A 19,133-nucleotide genomic window follows, 5' to 3' on the forward strand; every position below is an offset into this window, starting at 1 on the left:
CTGAACTTTCATGCTGCTGCGTGGCAGAAAACACCAGCCCTCAATAGTAATTTCCTTCCAACATTCCAACTACTCAGCTCGTGAGACTCAAGGCATAATTCTACAAGCATAGCTGCCATGAATCTTCTACATTTTCTGTCAAAAAACTCACTTCACTTAGGATAATTACCCTTTAAATCATGTTCCGTCCATATTCTTCCAAACATCATCTGATTAACCATTTGTTCACATTACCAAAAAGTATAGCCTTGCAATGAACCAAAGAGCAAAAGACAAAGAGGTTGGAGGTTTAAGGTCCCACCACTACACTGGGGCTCACCTAACAAGAAAAGATCACTGGAGCTCTCCTGCTTACTTAGCTCCCCTATGGCCAGGGACAAACAAACAGCAAACTGATCCAGTTACTGATTTTTCATTATTCATTATTCTCAATGCCTAGTCTCAATGTAAGGTAAAAGATTTGTTTATGAGCCAAAGAATACAGTAAGTCAGAATCTTGTAAGCCCCATGTGGCTTCATGTCAAAATCTGGTGGAACCATACCAATATTTACAAATAATTAGAAAATATCAATTATAAATTATTCCTATGATCCATTTAATGACCCACATCATTTTTCTTGGCTAGGAATTCAGATAATTAAAAATTCACTATCACTCTTTTTCTCTCTATTTTCTCTGATTATCCATCTATTTAAGATACTCATTTGTAGCCACATGAGGCAAAACTATCTGGAGAGAAAGCGAGTCGAAAAATGAAGAAATCTAGTTTCTTTCACTATCTTAGCCACTTAATAACTCTGGGTCCCTGGGGAAACTACTTGTCCTCAAAATTATTCAGTGTTCTTATCTCCGGAGAATAATATTAGCCAAACTTGCCTTCCAGGTTATGTAAGGTTAAAGTGACTGCACTTGAGGAAAAAAGTTCTACACAAATGCATATTAGCATAGTTAACTTTTTGCTTAAGTAGAGTTAACTTCTGTTCCAGGAAATGCCTGAAAAACTGGCACATACATAGTTGTCTTACTACGATACTGCAACTATAGACCAAGACAAAAACTCCTTTCATTGTTAACTATATTGTACTTCAAAGATTTTTTAAGCACTTTCATTTGTTTATCCAAAATTTCTGTTGAAATGGGGGAATTACTTTATAAAGCAAAACCAGGTATCGTCTTTATGACCTTACAGTAAAAGGTAAAGAAGAATTTGTAGCACGTTGAGCATGCTACAAAGCACCATTAAACTGATGCACAGATAACTCTAGCCCTGTATGAAAGTATTTCAACTCAATACCAAGGGAAGACTCCAGGTGATTAGTTTATGCTTCAACCACCACAAAAATTAATAATAATAATAATAATGTAATCATAAATTTTCTTTTCACACAAAAGGCAGATCCAAGTTTCATAGAAATGCAGAAATGAATCCAACCCATATTGGGCTACTGTTTTATAGAGTAGCCTTGGATTTATCAGACCTTTTTATTATGATGTGACAGTTTCAAGTAATTCAGTGTTTCAAAAAGAACTTGAAAACCAACAAGTTATATAATTTCAGTTCGTATTATACAAATATTAGTTTGATACTCAGTTTGTATTATCCAAATATTAGTTCTTGGGGGATTCTTGCACACTCACTTTGCATCACAGAGAAAGTTCAAACTTGGGGCTCTGAACTGTAAAACAAAATCTTTCCTAAAGTACTAAATAGCATAGACAAATACCCTCATAATGGTAATCTTTGTAAAGAAAGCCCATCTTAATAAACACTAAAATCTAGCGGTTTTTTTCTTCAGTATGTAAAAACTATAGTCAAGGATTCTTGGGAATTATAATCATAGGTTTTCAGGTGCTTTCTTTTATTTAGAAAAGTCTTTAGGTTTTGGAAACCACATAAAGTGGTAACTTGAAGGATAACTTGATGAATGCACCACGGCATGTTTTCTGAGAACAGGTAACTTCATTTTACTTCACTTTGTGTCCCAGCTTTAAAGTCAAGGACTGGCCTGTAGTAGGACTTCTGTACCCATTAGTCCAGCACATGGAGACAGGAGAAGCAGAGAGTCCTGAAGTCACTATGCTCTGAGGCAATTTTATTACTGTCAGGTTTTTCCTACAATTCTGCAGGAGCTTTCTTCAATAGAGGGGAGGGAGAGGTGTAAAGGCGGATAAATTGGAGAAAGGATGAGGATTCCCAATTTTCAAGCAACCCTACTCGGCTTATTTCTGTCCGTGATGCCAGTCAAAAAAACATGGAAAGAGGAAAATTAGTTTTGAATTTCCTATTCTTTGTGCGTTGACCATTTCCCTGCCCCTGCCCTCCCCCCCCACACACACATTCCCACTCACTTCGGGCCCTCCCCTCAAAGGTATCTTTCTTATTTCTCTTTTTCAGGATTTAGTACTCTGCCCCTTCCCCTGCCTGCAGGTCCTTTACTAAATTAATCTAGGAAGTGCCTGTGAAAGGGCAGGACCAAAGGCTACTTGCTGCGAAGCCCCACCAAAGCCCCACCAGCGCCGACTAACGTTCCTCTTCCTCCAGTTCCCCCTGTGCCGGAAGTGGGGCTGAGAGTTCAGGCGGTGAGCAAGGAGCGGAGGGTTAGGGGAAGGCACCCGGAAGGCCTAGGGGTTTGCTGAGAGCAGGGAACGCCCGCGCTGTGTGCTCTCCCCAGGGGGCCGCGAGCTATCTCCACCCTCGCAGGACCCTTTGCAGAAACTGCCGCTTCCACACCGCGCGGGGAGTACAAGGCCCAGGTCAGGGCCAGAGCCCTGTTTCAGCGTGGATCCCCGCAGTCTGCACCCATCCAGCAGATCTTCACGTCTCTCCCTCCCTTCCCCCCCCTCCCGCCCCCGTGCGCGCGCCCGCGCCTACTTACGTCGGCGCCCGGCGTGCCCGGCTTTCCCGGAGCTCCTGGCTTGCCCGGTTCTCCAGCGGGACCCTGAGCAGGGAGGGGGCCAGGTCGGGAGAGAGAACGATGCAAAGTTGAGACTCTTGGAACTCACGTGGCTGCAAACCACGTCTAAAGGAAAGAAGTGAAGAGCGAATGCGCTGATCAACTTACCGGGGGACCCGGGGGACCCTTTGGACCTCGGTCACCCTGCAGGGGTAGTAGAAAAGGCAAGAGCAGTCCATGAGTGGGAGGCGCTGAGGACCCAGCTGGGAGACTTCCACGCGTGTTCACCACACAGCTCGGGGACGGGGACAGGGTAAAGCTAAATGGTGGAGATCCTTGACCAGCGGGGACAACTGAACATGTCTACCTCATCCCCCCGAAAATCCCCAGGCTTCTACAGAGGCTCCAACCCAGCTCTCACCCATGCCCTAGCCCGCCTTTGGATGGCGGGCATCTGGCCCCGTCAAAAACCCATCCCGCTGGAGAAAGGGTAGGAAGCGGTGGGACTGGAGGAACAGGACTGGAGATAGAAACTTACGTCGATGCCATCGATGCCTGGAACTCCAGGGGGACCTGGGGGCCCGGGGGGACCCTGCTGGCCCGGGGGACCTCTCTGACAAAAATAGCACACACGGGTTAATGGAGCACGTTGGGCAACAAGAAACTGGCGCGATGTCCTGAGGCCCCCACCTCCACCGGTAAGAACACTTCCCTTTGGGGGACGGAGTCTTGAAATGCAGTAAAACTCCAGTATAAAACTCCCGAGCGACCCCAGGTTTCTTTGGTTCCGCCATATTCTGAATGAGGCTTAATAGTGTGGTTAGAGCAGAATCTAGGCCCCACGGTGGGCACTGGGGTCACACGGCCTCGCCCTACAGAGACCATTAAACCAAAAGGGGTCTTGAAGAAGCGAGGGCCTGACGCCTCTTTTTTTTTTTAAAGGGACACTTTTTTTAAAAGGACATCAAATCGCTACTTCGATTTGATGAGTAATTGAGAGTCAGTGTTTTGGCTGAAAAGGAACTGCTCAGACTGGAGGCGCTCCACCTCAGATCCAGTACCGGATCGTTTTGTAAATCTTTCTACGTCCAGTAGAAATCAGGGAGAAATACTGGAGGAAAACTGGGGAGGATTAGGGCAAAAGAGCCTTGAAACCCAGGGAGGGCCTGGCTTCATTTCGGATTTACCTGCATTGACACTCTCTTGCATAAGGTCTTTGCACCTCGCTTTAAAACTACACCAAATTTCAGACTGACCCTAGGGTATTACCGCTTTTATCGCTTGCAAACAGCCAAGCTTTGATGGTGCCGGAGGGAATACTGGCGACTGAAAAATGTGTGAGCAAGTTGCTTAGGGTATGTGGGATTTTTTTTTTCTCTTCTAATTTAGAAGAAGAAAAAGAAAGGGGTAAAAAGATTCTTTCATCAAGGAAACTTTGTTTTTCTAAACTCCAATGACCAGACAGGTTACAATGGGGTCTTTGTAAGTGAAACCTCAAACCGCGTCTGGGCTCACCGCCCCCTCCGGGTCCTCTCCCGCGCGGGAGGAAGGAGACGCCGGAGCCTTCGGGAAACTGCTGAAATTTTGACTGATGCCAGCCAAGGCCGCCGGGTTCCAATCCCAGAGCGGCGGGCACCACTAGCAAGGTTCGCGGTTTAATGCTGCTACCGTGGGCTGGTGGAGCTGCGAGAGTGCTTAGCGCCGCTAGGCTGAATTCCCGCCTTCTCCAGAAGGGCCTGCTCTTGAATGCAACCAGGAGGGGCGGGGTGGGGGAGTTAAGAAGCAACCCGGTAAACCGCCCAAGTTTAGTGACCGGTCCCCAGTCACTAATGGCCTTCAGAGCCTCTGCCTGCAGTGTTGGGGCCCAGGTGGGGGAGGAGACGCCTTTCCCCACCTAAGGGTCATCTAGGGTCCCCGACTCCGATGGTACTCGCTGCAGGTGCTCAAGGCTGGAGGAAGAACGCGGCTGCAGAGCCCAGGGAAAGCTCTGCGCCTTCCCCACAGCTCCCGCGACGGCCGTTCCTCCACTTTTCCCTGCGTGCACTTGAAAAATGCAAGCACTTCTCGCCCTCCGCTTACCTGGTCGGTGGTCTCGCTGGGCTGGAGAAGAAAAGACGGGGAGAAAGTGAGAAGGCTCTCCCCTCCCCCCACACTCGCGCACAACTTACTTGAGCCACGCACAAGCAGAGCCCAGACAGCAGCAGTCGCAGCCCTAGGGCCCCTCGATCCCGCGCGGTCCAGGCCATGCCCGCCACCCTCTGCTAATCCCCTGGACGGACTCTGCCTCCCGCCGCCCCGCTGGGCTTCCCGGACCCGTCACACGCCTGAGGTGGTACTTCTCCCCCGCAAAAAGCGCCCCCGGGAGTAGTTCTTTACAAAGGTGCCCAGCCAGGGAGGCGTACGTTCCTCCTGTTTATGAATGGTCCTGGAGAGGGTCCTAGGGATTGGAGGAGAGCTTGCGGGCTGGAGGACGGATAGAATGACAACAGTCCCCCTTAACCCTTTCCCCGCCGCCACACAGGCAAGGCCTGAAGGTGCACCTCTGCCTCTGCCCATCTGCCCAAGTGTAGTCTCTCGCTGTCCACTGTGGGCGACGAATGGACTGCCAGTGTTCTTGGAGAGATGTTTGGGGGAGGAGGAGTGAGGGTCATAAGCCACCCAAGGTAGAACCAGACACCCTGAGGTGGTTTCTCCTTGCAGGCTGTGGGTGGGACCTGTGCTTCCTTAATATCTATGTGGTCCCTACAGTAAAGCCTGAACTCTTTTTAGAAAAAGAGTGAGGAGGTGGGGAGTTTAAGGAGGTGGTGGGAAGTAGGCTAGGTGGAAATGTAGGTGGTCAAGGGACTCACAGTTACCCGGACTGGCAGCTCATGGCAAGTTTCTCTCCTGGGGCGTAGTGGGTCACAATGGATCAGCATCCACTGAAGTTCAAACTGGAGAAAGACAGCAGACAGTCAATTCAGATTCTGGAGGACAGAAGCAGGTCATTTAAGAGAGAGATAAGTTTGTAAGTGTGGTCCAATTGTTTAGTGACTGGAGACCAATTTGAACTGATTGACCTCAGTGGACCAGTACTCTTGTTCCTTGAATACAGATTTTCCAATGGAAATGGGCTGGAAGCCCTTCCCAAGTTTCTCTGATGATTGAATGTAGATGTCTGTAGCTCTGCAGTATTCCAGCGTAGCCTTCAGCAGGAACTGGCACTGACTTTCCATTTCTGTCCTTCCACATCCTTAAGATGCAGATTCTATTCAAATGAGGCCCTGTGAGAACAAGGAACCGGCCAGGTCACAAGCCAGTGTAAGGGTCTAGATTGGAGCCCAGGCCTACTGAACTTCACAGAGAACAAATGCACTAAGAGTTTACATGGGGGAAGACTAGAGACAGAGACAGCCAAAGAGGTGGCACGTAGGAGGAAAAGGAGAGGAAAGAAAATCCAGTCCTAGAAGAAATTTGCATGCTAGAGAAGACATTCTCCATGGAGTATTCACAGCTTAAAATGGAAATAGGAAGGACTGGAAATGGAGGGAATGAGAGGGAAATCTAGAACTCAGGGAAAAAACAAGAGAAAAGAAACCATTTAAATTTATTGTTACCTCATTCATTTGTTGAAGAGATATAAAATTTTCAGACACTTGAAATCCAAATGTACCCTGACAAGTTCTTACATTTTAGCAGATGTTAAGAGAGAAAGAAGGGAACAGGAGAGAAACAATACAACAGAAGAGTGACCAGGTCTGAAGCTGAAGGCCTCAGGTGACAAGATGAGGGGAAAAAAAAAAAAAGGTATACACCACGCAGCACCTCCATTCTGGCCCATCTTCTTAAATTGAGGAAATTCCTTGTTAGTCATCTCAAATCAGATCTGCATTTCTTGGTCAGCTGATTCTTCTGGCATTATGCAAATATCTAATTAAGTATCAAGGTCCCAAATCCAAAACATTATGTCTTTTCTTTCATCCAGTAGTGATTTACACTCCATCCCACCTGCCAAAAGTTCTCTAGATCTGCTGGATCTAGCATTAAGTTAGATCCATTTTTTCCATTTTTATGGAAACACCCAGAGTTGAGGTTACTGAGCAAAAGATCAGACTTGGAGAGGATGAAGGATGAAGTCCTTCCCTTCTACTCATAATGAAGGGAAAGTTAAACAAAAGGAAGTTTTCCATTTTATGAAGGGGTGAAAATAAGACATTAAGCTTTCAGATTCCTGCATTTGTACCTCTTCTTAGATGATTCTAATTCTCCTGGTTGCTCTCAACCCTATCATGGCTCTTCTCCAGAAAATACAGATATCTGGAAAAATGAGGTAAGTGGGGTGAAGAGAAAGTGAACAGCTAAACCAAGATATATTTTAAGATGGAAAGTTCTCTATAAATTGTATGAAAATTGTGTATTCATGGTATGAATTATTTACAATAGTATACTGACATCCTACAGAAGAACTGCTTATTAAGCCACACAATTATCTTACAGTTAAGCATATCACTTTGTCAAATACTTTATCTTTATTAGAGTAGTCTCATTTGCTTGGGAAGGATTTTATTTTGGTTTTGTTGTAAACTGCAATGGAAATTTTAATAGGAAGACAAAAGAAAGAATGGGACAACCTTCTCCTTAATGACTACTAAATACCTAGCTGTGCCTCAAACAATTCTTTGAAGCTGTCCACACATGAGTAAAGTCGGGCAGAGAGGTTAAACCACTCGCCACAGGTCACACAGCTAGTAAAAGACAGAGCTAGCATTCCAAATGTGCCTGATTGTGAAATAAGGGGCTTCTCTACTCCTCTACTTAGCCTCCCCCAAGAATACATCCCATCTCCAGAAAGAGCCATCATGTTCTAAGCCAGTAACCAAGGAATTTGGTGATTGAACATTCGTATTAAAGATGAAGAGAAAAGAAGAGTGATCTAGAAATTAAAACTTTGTAAGCTTACGTCCAACATCTGCTAGAAAACCTAAAAGCAAGACTAAGGAACTTCCCTAAGAAGTCAGACCTCTCCCTGCTTGCATGATTGTTATGCAAATACATCCAGAAGCAAATTTCTAATGCTTCTCCAAAAACTGACAACTATTTCTATATGCAGTTACATATACATGTGTATAATAAAATATCAAATAGGAAAGAGGGTTATAATTCTTGTTCTTCAATGATTAGATAAAAATATTACCAGAATAAGAAAAGGTGTCTCCCCCCTCCCTAATTCTCAAAATAAGAAAGACCGTTCATATATTGTATTCACTAAATCCTTTGTGAATTGGTAATTCATACTAGGCATGCATTGTATATGTTTGATATTTTGATTTTCAGAAAAATTCATAGCCTAATCACCTTGAGAAACTTTAATTATATGGCTAACCAGGAAACCTATATCCTTTGTTTAGATACTTCATTAAAGTTACTTATTGTAAATGCAAAGTAATTCATTAAGCTGTTTTCTGAGAAATGTAATTCTCTCCGGATAAATTGGTACACCTGCTTAAATATGCAAGATGCAATTGTCACACAGGATAATGGGGGAATGAAATGCAATTCATCTGTGAATACAGGTTGGGTTGTTCAGAGCGCCACATAGATCAAAGGTTTGTGCACACATCTGTGCATCCACATAAACACCGCCTACGCACTAACAATCATCTATACAACAACCATTTTTTGGCTTGCAATATGAATTCCAATTTGCATGTTAATTATTTTGAAGGAAGATTGGCAGAGTTCCTTACTAAAAGTCACTTTCCTTACACATCCAAAATGCTGATTTCCAGACGTTTCTCATCTTCATACCTGGAATCACTGTTCTCTTTGAATATCCACTGACAAAATATATGTGACAAATATTTTAATTTAGTCCTTCAGTTAACATTTTTGAAGTCCTAATGTAAGCCACACACTAGGGAAACATTCTAGGGAAACCAAAGATATTCTCCTCCCCCTAATGAGTTTACAGTTTGTAAGACTTGAGAAAAATACAAGTAGAGAAATAAGAAAGTTTTTTTTTTTAATCAGTTAAACAGAATGTCCTAGCACAATTCATCCTTCTCAACATAAAATACTTCACCATTGTCTCAGGGAGAACTGAGTTGTGTGATTGTAAGGTGCCTTACGTGATCCTGATTTGGCATTATCCAATTCTTTTCTATAGAACATGAAGGTATAATTCCTATCTCCTAAGCCAGAGTAGTGTCCAGCAGACAACACATTGAAACAAGGAATTTTGGCACCAACTTCTACTCTTCTAATAGTGCTAGTGATTTCTACTTATTTTGCTAGGTTGTTGAGAAAAATTAATAAGGTATTTAAGCTCTCCTTAAATTTAGGCAAAAACTAATATTAGACAACTATCTTTTCCTCCTGAGAAAATTCTAATGACAAACTATAGAACTTGGTTCAGTATTACTGAGAATAGCACAAGGCTTGATTTTTTTTGCATACTGAATTATGATTAAATTTTACAATTATAAAATATCTAAAAACTATCTCTTCAAAGACAAGTTTTTTTAACAGGAGAAATGTTTCATTAAGCTTTTGTCTACTCAGTAGCAACAAAGATTTAAAGAAATACTTGAGGGGCGCCTGGGTGGCTCAGTTGGTTAAGCGACTGCTTTCGGCTCAGGTCATGATCCTGGAGTCCCGGGATCAAGTCCCGCATCGGGCTTCCTGCTCAGCGGGGAGTCTGCTTCTCCCTCTGACCCTCCTCCCTCTCATGCTCTCTGTCTCTCATTCTCTCTCTCTCAAATAAATAAATAAAATCTTTAAAAAAAAAAAAAAAGAAATACTTGAACTCTTTTTCTTTTCATTTTATGACAAAGTGTTGGTTTTTACCATCATTTGGGACCTCCTCCAAGTGAAGCTTCCTAGTTGCTAAGCAGGAGGCTCTGAGCTGCCCTGAAATCAGAAATTTCCCCAATTCTCTGTAGACTAGGCCCTGCAGTTTCAGACATAGTGCTAAGAATTGTCATTAAATATGAGTAGGGGACAGTCATCTGAATCATACCAAGGGCAGAGACAAAACAGTGAAAGGAAAGAGCAGTAGACTTAGAGTTAGCAGACCTGGCATATAGTGCTTTGTTCATCTTTTTATCCAGCATATCTTTATATAACACACTCACGCGCTTTGAGATAGAAACTATGGAAGACACAAAAATGTTTAGTACATAGGGCAGCATCTAGGCCACAAACTGCTTTTGACAATATATAGTATTGCCAATGATGTACAACATGGCTAAGGTCATCAGCAAGGGGACCATATAACCTGTAACATGTGAGTGAGGCCCTGAAGAGCAACTGAGATCCTCATAAGCAGAGGTGGGGAGGGTAAAGGTTAGAGTTCTGAAGAGATGATAGTAACACAGCACAAGAGGAGAAAATGATGTATACAGAAGAGATCTGATTCACTGTGGCAAACAGTAGACAATAGATGTTTTTTCCTCTGTTGAATTCTAAGCTAAAGAATTTGAGTAGTATTGGATAACTAATTATTGGACCATCATCAAAGATTTTTCTGCACCAGGGATATGGATGGGGAAAGGTGGCCTAATTTAAAAGGGCACTTCAAGGGGATTCACGTGGTAATAAATGCCTGATCCTTGGAGTCAGAAAGGCTACTTTAGTAGAGCATAAAGGAATGTTACACTCTGAGCTATGATGAGGCATCCTCAGTTATCTACCCATTTAAAAAAAAAAAAATCACCCCCTCAAGCCACATCCCCCTTCAGCTGCCATCTTGTTTTCTGCTCTTCTCCATTTAAAACTCAGAAGAGTTGTCTGTATTTGTTGCCTCCAATTCCTATCCCTTTTATTCTCTCTTGAAGCCTTTCCAACTGGGCTTTCACTCCCAATACTCCAATGGGTCTTTTCTCAAAGCCACTCTCATGGGTTTCTGAATCCAATATCAAGTCTCAGGCCTCATCTAATTTGATCTGTCTACAGCATTTGGGTGAGTTGACCATTCTCTCCTCCTTAAAATTCTATTTCCCCTGACTTTCAGAGTACCACAGTCTCCTGATTCTCTCCGATATCACAAGCTGCTCTTTCTGGTCTGTTTTGCTGAATCTCCCTCATCTCAGCAACCTTTAAATGTTGGTTGTTTCACAGTCTGGTTCTAGAACTTCTCTACTGCATTCATCACTCAGCGATTCATCTCACTGCATGGCTTTAAACACCATATATACACTGACAACTCCTAGAGTCCTATTCCCAGCTGGGCCTGCCTGTTAAACCCCAGAAGAACATACCTAACTGCCTGCTCAGCATCTTCTCTTAGATGTCTAATAGTGATCAAAATCCTGATCGAACTTAGATGTTCCAAACCAACTCTTGATATTCTCCCTGATAACCTGCTCTTCCCATAGTCTTTCCCAGCTCAATAAATGGCAACTGTATAATTCTGATTAATCATTCCAAAAATATTGGTGTCACTCTTGATTTTGTTTTCTCTTACACTTCAGATCTGTTTACTTTATTCTCAAAATGGAGCAGAATCTGACCACCTTGCACCACCTCCACCACTACTGCCCTGTTCCAAACCAAGACCAGCCCTGCCTGAGTTACTGCAGTAGTCTCTAAAGGTCTCCTTTTATTGTGCCCCTAAGTATTCTGTCCTTCTCTCCCCCTACATTTTATTGCCAAAACAGCAGCCAAGGAGATACTTTCAAAAAATGAGAACATATTACTTGTCTGTCCAAACCTATCAGATAGATTCCCATCTCACCCAGCATGAAAGCCAAAATGCTAACACAATTTCCCCACCCTCACTCCATCATGCTACCTCTTCAGGCTCATTGGCTACTTCTCTCAGTCTCACTCCAGCCACACTGGTCCCCATGCCCTCCTCAAACACAGCAGACAACCAACATCAGTCCCTTTTCACTCCATATTCTCTCTTTCTAGAACCCTCCTCCCTCAGAGAGCCACATGCTAATCCCCCCAACCCCTTCAGGTTTCTGTTAAAATGTTCTTTTCTCAGGGAGGCCTTCTCTCCAGGGTCCAGTTTTCTGCTTCATTTTTCTCCAGAGTATGCATGAATACCAGGCATACTATACATATACTCATTTATCCATTTGTGTCCATCTCTTCTCCCAAGAATGAATGTAAACTCCATTGGAGTTTTAATTTCTGTCTATAACTTAACAGATGTTTAATAAATAGTTGCCAAATGTTAATTAATGAATATATAAAGATGAAATGAAATATAGTGAACTAAGAATTGATAGTATTTATCTTCTGGTTTGATTATGACTTGGGGCAAACCCCTTCCCCTGTCTGGGTTTCAATTTCTTCACATGTAAACTTAGAGGTTTGGAGTAGATAACAATCAAAATTTCCTCCAGCTTTGAGAGTCCATGATTCTATTGACACCACATTGTAAACAAAGAAACCAAATGCACAGAGATTAACACAAAGAGGAGGAAAAATAACATTGAATTAATCTCTTGACTTACAACCACCCAGTTACGTAACAAAGATTTCTTTATGACCTTAGCCCATATATAGTTTAATAGAAATAGAAAAACTAACAGCACTGACTTTTTTTATTGCAACAATATGGGCACAGCTGAGGCCAATAAAAAATTTTAGTGTTTTTCAATTTTCCATTAAAAGCAAGTTTGACCCTCATTTAGTTTATATTCTAGTTATCCATAGTCCCTTCCTCTGATTATGGCTCCTCGTATGTTAACAGATTTCTTTCTATGTGCTTGTCATTTCATTGCCACCTAGTGGAAAATCCAGCTGATATTGTTAATATGGTTTACAATGCAGCAGGCTAGATTTTATGTCCAAAAAAATTGTCTTCACAGTCAGTATTCAAAAATATTCCATCAAATTACACCAAAGTGTTTTAAAGAGAATTTCCTATGGTTATGTATTCATGACATAACTATTTCTTTTGTATTTATTTCATACTTACAAGTGAAAGAGTGTTAGTAAAAGGTGTATTTGTCAAAAAAACAACTTAATAAGCAAACCTAATAGTTTAGATATTATGCATAGTAGAATATGCATTTCTTAAATCACTGAAAAATAACTTTCCTACAATATTTCTTAAATACCAAAAAGAATATTAACTACAACCTCGTAGCTGATTTTCCCATGTTATCTTTTATGAAACTTTCATTGTTTCTGTATGTGGAGATGAGTATGATTTAATTCTATGGAGTAGAAAAAAGGACAGATAACTTCTCTATCACTAGTTTTGACAGTTCTTTTTATTTGCTCTCACATTTTCTCTGAATTTAACAAAAATAACATAGAGTAGCACTCTTGAAATATACTTTTAAAGGCACTATATCTTCTGATTATTTTCCACAGTGGTTTATTTTGAATAAGCATAGGTAAAAAGAAAAAGGTTTTGAATCATGTATTTGTAAAGCCACATAAACTTGTATCCTTCTTTAAGCCCAAACCCCTAGTGTACATCCCTGAAAAAGGAGAAAGGCTAACTTTGTTTTCTAATAGAGCTGTACCAAATAACTCTCCTAGGCAATCATACTGACAACAAACAATAAAGAACCTGTCATAAAATAACATGTTTTTATGGTATGCTGCCAGAAAACTGAGTTTGCAGTGGGATAAATTGCACCATCCTAAAATATGGGCACAAAGGAGGATAGGAAATATGGGATTTATTGCTTTAAAATCAAACTAACAATGTATTACAGCAGTACATTGGGAAAAAATATAAAATGCTCTGAGCCCACTAAATAACCATGAATGATGAGAAGGTGTTTGAGTTGTAGATCACGTGAGCAGCTATATTGCAAGCTTTATGAAAAACCTCTTGAAATTGGTTTCCTTTTCCAATTTAGAAAAGAGAAAGGGACACAAGACAGGATATATATGGGAAAATCACAAACAAGTACAATATAAATGAGTCTTTTAGCATTAGTGCTCCATCAAATGTTTTCAATTGCATTTTTTATTATGCAGTTCCTAGGGCTACCTTCTGACATTTGTTAATACCTTTAGAAGGGATGTTTGCTTTTGATTTATTTGCTGAAGAAAAGCCAGTGTTGATCCTGAGAAAAGTATTCAATTAATCTAGAATGTCAAAGATTAGAATGAATCCAATTTCATGAAGAAAAATTGAAAAATATACTCTTCCTTATTGTTTCTATGTTATTGGCACATTTCATTCCAGTTTAAAATTTCTCACACATTAATATTGGCTATTTGCTGTCTCCAGATGGAGAGAAGGGTGCCCTATCAGTATACTTCTACCTCCCAGAATATATGGTTACTATTACTCATCACTCTCTAAGTCTTCTAAGGGACATATGGTCACTGTTGAGCTTCAGTAATTGCCAGCAACTTCAAATTTCAGCCAAATTGGTGAGAAATCAAAACATAAAACAAGAATAAAAACAAGGGCTTAGGGTCAACTCATGGGCACTTGAACTTGGACTTTGAGGACTTGTATGAGTATTTGACTGTTCTTAGTCTAGACGAGTAAGGAGCAGTGTGGGAAGACTAATGAACTTGAAAGGAAAGAATTGATATATGTGGGAAGTCCCTAACGAGAGCCTTTCTTCCTAGAACACTGGACCCTATCTTCTCCTGGATAATGCTCATTCAGCCCCAGGGTTTCTCTAAACATCATCTTCTACAGTAAACATGATTGACCTCCACTCTCATGCCTCCCTGGCCTGATCTGAGTGGGGAGCCTCTTCCACGTGCTTCCATTCACTATCATGATCCTTATCATGTTGTATTGTCATTGTTTACTTATCTCAACCCCTCACCCTCAAGAGACTGAACTGAGGAAGACAAGATCTGTGATTTATTTAACTTTGTATACCCAGTATATAGGCACACGATGGAAGTTTACTAAATTAATAAACAAGTAGGATTAATGTCTGAGAACATGTTTTATACTGTACAATCCTCCTTCTTTAAAAAAGAAAGCATTTAGTTTGTCCTGCAAAGTAAATTCTGAAAAATCTACTCAAATCACAAATGCCTTCCAAAATGAAAGTGAGGAAATGCTTCAAAAGGAATGATATGTGGTTATACATATTTTTACTTTTCTCAAAGGAAAGTTAGTTGGCACAGCAGAAAATAGGTAGATTAGAAATTTTATGCCTAACATGGCTTCTTACAAGCCGAGAAACCCTCTTGAAATCACATCTTCAACTGAGAAATGGAGATAATCCTTTCTATGCTTGCTATTTTATAAAATTGTTGCAAGGATAAAATAAGTTAATGGGAATGAAAGTACTTTTTAAACTTTAAATTGGTATATTAAGGGTATTAAGATGCTTAAAAAGCATAAATGGGTTTTCCTTACATAGAATTTTCTATTTCTTTGTCTAATATAGGGTAAAAATTGAGGAATACATTTTGGTGACAAGTTTGAGTTTGACATTGTCACTGTCAGTACTTGGATGTAAGTAGGGTTTTTTTTGGCCTATAACTTTGAGCTGTTTTATTTATTATTACTACAACCAACACTATATCATCAAATATGAAACTTTAATGAAGCTTTAGGTTCAAGTCTCTTTTGTCTTTCCTTGTGGGAGAGTGAAAATTCAGTATAAAGGAAAAAAATTGTTCATGCCTGTTTCAATTACTTTTAACATTGGCTATAATGTACTGATTTTGAAAAGCTCCTTGGTGGACCAGAGGCAAAATATAATATCAGCTGCCAGGTTCTTTGTTGCCTGCCCACACATGGCAGAATAAAATAGAGGATAACTGGTCCTAACTGGTCTCCACTCTGATATGAGACTAGACTTCGCAGGAAACCTGCCATCAGCTATAACATTATTAGCTAGATTATAATATATTGGAGTAATATTGAGACTTTACCACTCTGGCAATCAAAGAGTTTAATAACTTCCATTACACCCAGAATTATAATGATTTGAAATGTTTTACAAGGGATGGGTTAAATGGGTGATGGGTATTAAGGAGGGTACTGATTGTGATAAGCACCAGGTGTTGTATGTAAGGGATGAATCACTAGTTCTACACCTGAAACTAAAATTACACTGTATATTAACTAACTGGAATTTAAATAAAAACCTGAAACTACAAAAAAATGAAATGTTTTTCAAGACCAATGAAACAATAAATCAATTTTCCAAGTACTTGATTGATGCTCATTATACTAAAGAGGTGCCTTAAGGTCTCTCTGCCCTTACCCATGGCCCAGAAATGACACAGATACTGCAGAAATTTGGTGTTGTCTGCAAACCAGTCCCGTGCCATTGCAACAATCTTGCTGCACAAAATTTCAAGATGGCACAATAGTGGTCCCATTGGCTTTTTAACCCAGCCACTTGAGGTGTGATAACTCATTAGTTGAAGAAATACTTTCTCAAGTGTCTACAAGCCAGAGCAGTAATGTGGCAGTTACAAATTGCTTCCTGTCCATCACAGAATATAGAAATTTCACACTACCCTTCACACTAATCACAATTCTTCCCTTGAAAATAAGTTATTTGAACAATTCCATTACTGAGTGCCTGATAACCTTTTTCCTTTGGAGAAGTACACAGAAACAATTCAAAATCATTGTATCACCCCTGCTACATGCCATGATACGAGTTTTGTGACTAGAATTTAACAGTTCTGTATGAGAGAGAGTATATGTTGGTATCAACAGTTTATTGAGCTCTAAATTCTTTAATTTCCCCCAAAGAACACTTATCCTATAAGATATATTTTTTAAATTCCTGTAATAATATTATAAAATATCCTTTTAAAGGATTGTTCAATGAAAGTTTAACAATTCAAAATGATAGAATATATGGTATTAGTTGGCACAATTATTCTGTTGTTATATAATTCCTAACCTTTATATCCATGGAACTCTACAGCAAAATCCTGAACAGACTTCTAAAATCCTTTACTTTTGTAATATGTCATGCAAGACCTACTTCTACATACATATTGTACCATCTATATACTTGTCATTCTTGTTAATCAGATACCATATGGCTTCCTAACCTTCTCTCTCATACCCTGCAATTAGTATCTCCTACCCTTCTTCCCCTCATCACACACACACACACACACACACACACACATTTTCACATATACATTTCATCCAAACCAGCTGGTCTCCAGACCTTTGATTGGGCCCACTTATTCTCCACTTCCTTTTCATTTAATGCTCTTTCCCTCAGCTAGTTCAGATCCTTCTATTTCAAAGTTCATTGCCTTCAAGAAGCACAGAATTCTTGACTTCGTAAATCCACCATTCATCTTAACCTTACTTTGAATATTCTCATTAGTTATTTATACACTATGTGTACCACACCAGTATTGGCTTCTTTTACATTGCCTCTGAAGGATTCTGGGAGCCCCAGGTTGGCATATAGCATCTTCCAGGTAGATTTGAAATTCCTCAAGACCAGGAGCCATTTACTTGACTTTCTCTGATTTCCCATTCCATTTGATACATGCTATGCTCAAAACAGGCACTGAATGCTTTTTGAGTAAGTGCTTGAATGAATTTTGAAAATGAATAACTGTTCATTGCTTAAGATTTGTTCAGATGATTATCAAAGATACCTGAAGTATTCGTTTTTAAGCAATCCGGTTTGTTTTAATCAACCATAGTGTATGGTTTTATACTTACCGGAACAGAAACTTGAGGATTATCTGCAAGTTTTCCCAGCACAGCAAAGCCATCAACACCAATTTGGCCTCTTGGCTTTATAGGTAAGGATTGAATCCTGTTGCAATCAACAAAAAGAGTAGCACTACTCCTTTCCACACCGATCATGATCTTATGCCACTGGGAATCAAACAAGGAAGGCAAATTTGAAAAGGTTGCAGTTTGGAGACTTCCATCCATTCCCTTGTATGAAAATGCAACAGATTTTGTTTGGCCATTAATCTTCACGCCAACTTGCTCCTTCCCTGAGGAATCCTGAATCTGCCAAATGGTCCAGGTCTTTTCAAGTGTGTTTCCAGTCATCCGAAAAGTAGTTAAAAAGGAGTATTCTTCAGGCAGACCATTGGGATATAAATGCCTGAGTAAAATTTTAAAACAGTAAATAAAAGTCTTGTTTTCTGTACCCATGCATATTACCATATTCCCTTATTATGCTTTCTTAGATTCTAGATCTACAGAAAGGCTACAGTGTGAAAAACTATGCCCTGTTTGTTCTTTCATGACTGTCCATAAAAACCTTCAGAAAAGTTCAATCATTCATGTACATTAATGCTCCGTCCTAAAATACACATTTAAAAAAACCCTTCCTCATAGCTGAGGGTTCCCAATGCCACATAACTCCAACAATATTACTGTTTATACTACCTAAAGAACTCCTGTTCAGCAATTCCTTCTCAGCCAAAAAACATATTCTTGCAAGATTTTTGGCAGCATTTCTTCCACAAATTAAAGAAGAGATCATTTGGAATCCAAGTCAGCTCTACTAGTTAATAAAGCCATTTAATTAAAGCAGCTTTTAAATTTTTTATTTTAATATAGTACGTTGTTGAACACTTCATCTAAAATTAATGATGTAATGTATGGGGATTAACATAAGAATAAAAAAAAATATAGTACGTTGTTAGGAGTATTTGTTATTTCCATAATTGTTTGGGTAGTTCCCTCCACAATTATATCCTAGACCCACATATGCATTTTGAGAATCAGTAACTGTATAGACTTGAGAAGCTCCTTCACACTGAGCATGTTAGATGCCATTAATTTTGTTTGGTAAATAATATTTACATTTCTGAAAACAGTTATGGACCAGGACTCAAAGTCCCGAATAACCTTCCTTCAGGTCAGACTCCTATTAAATAGCCCCCTCTTGTGAAAGTAAAAAAGAGAAAGGCAAGAAGAAATATCTAAGTGGATGCTGATTTGATTTGTTACAAAATGAATAACATATAAAATTATCATATTGGCATATGTGTTACTGCCAGTTAATTAAAATATATTGTTGGGGGTCAAGAATTTCTAAACCAAAAAATTATTCAGTTCCAAGAATGTTTAGCAATAAGTGAAATTACTCAACTTACTAAGCTTTTCTATCTTTATGCTGACTTTAACTGTAAAATTTTACCATCCCTCACAATAGCATAAATAAACATATAACTTACTTTACTGCAAATATTTTGTACACCTTCAATAAAATGGGTCAACTATGTCAACAAATTTCATTGCTTTGCTGATTTTATAAAAATAACAAAAATATGAAGCTTTTCACCTGAACACCCTTTTAGCATCCAAGTAGTTTTTTTTTTTAAAGATTTTATTTATTTATTTATTTGAGAGA

General features: G+C 40.0%; 1 protein-coding gene across 1 annotated transcript in view; it reads right to left on the bottom strand.

The window, feature by feature from the left end:
* The window catches only part of COL9A1 (collagen type IX alpha 1 chain), an 86,911-nt gene that overhangs the window by 59,940 nt on the left and 7,838 nt on the right, over window positions 1–19,133 (bottom strand). Inside the window, exons 5-10 of the mRNA XM_081829352.1 lie at window positions 17,480–17,876; window positions 5,745–5,828; window positions 4,975–4,995; window positions 3,434–3,508; window positions 3,064–3,099; window positions 2,878–2,940 (exon numbers count right to left, since the gene is read on the bottom strand). Of these exons, the coding sequence (XP_081685478.1) occupies window positions 2,878–2,940; window positions 3,064–3,099; window positions 3,434–3,508; window positions 4,975–4,995; window positions 5,745–5,828; window positions 17,480–17,876 (676 nt within the window). The remainder of the gene's footprint in view (window positions 1–2,877; window positions 2,941–3,063; window positions 3,100–3,433; window positions 3,509–4,974; window positions 4,996–5,744; window positions 5,829–17,479; window positions 17,877–19,133) is intronic.

This window comes from Leptonychotes weddellii, chromosome 8, assembly GCF_054177405.1.
Source record: "Leptonychotes weddellii isolate Sample4059 chromosome 8, ASM5417740v2, whole genome shotgun sequence".
In the NCBI taxonomy this organism is placed as follows: Eukaryota; Metazoa; Chordata; class Mammalia; order Carnivora; family Phocidae; genus Leptonychotes; species Leptonychotes weddellii.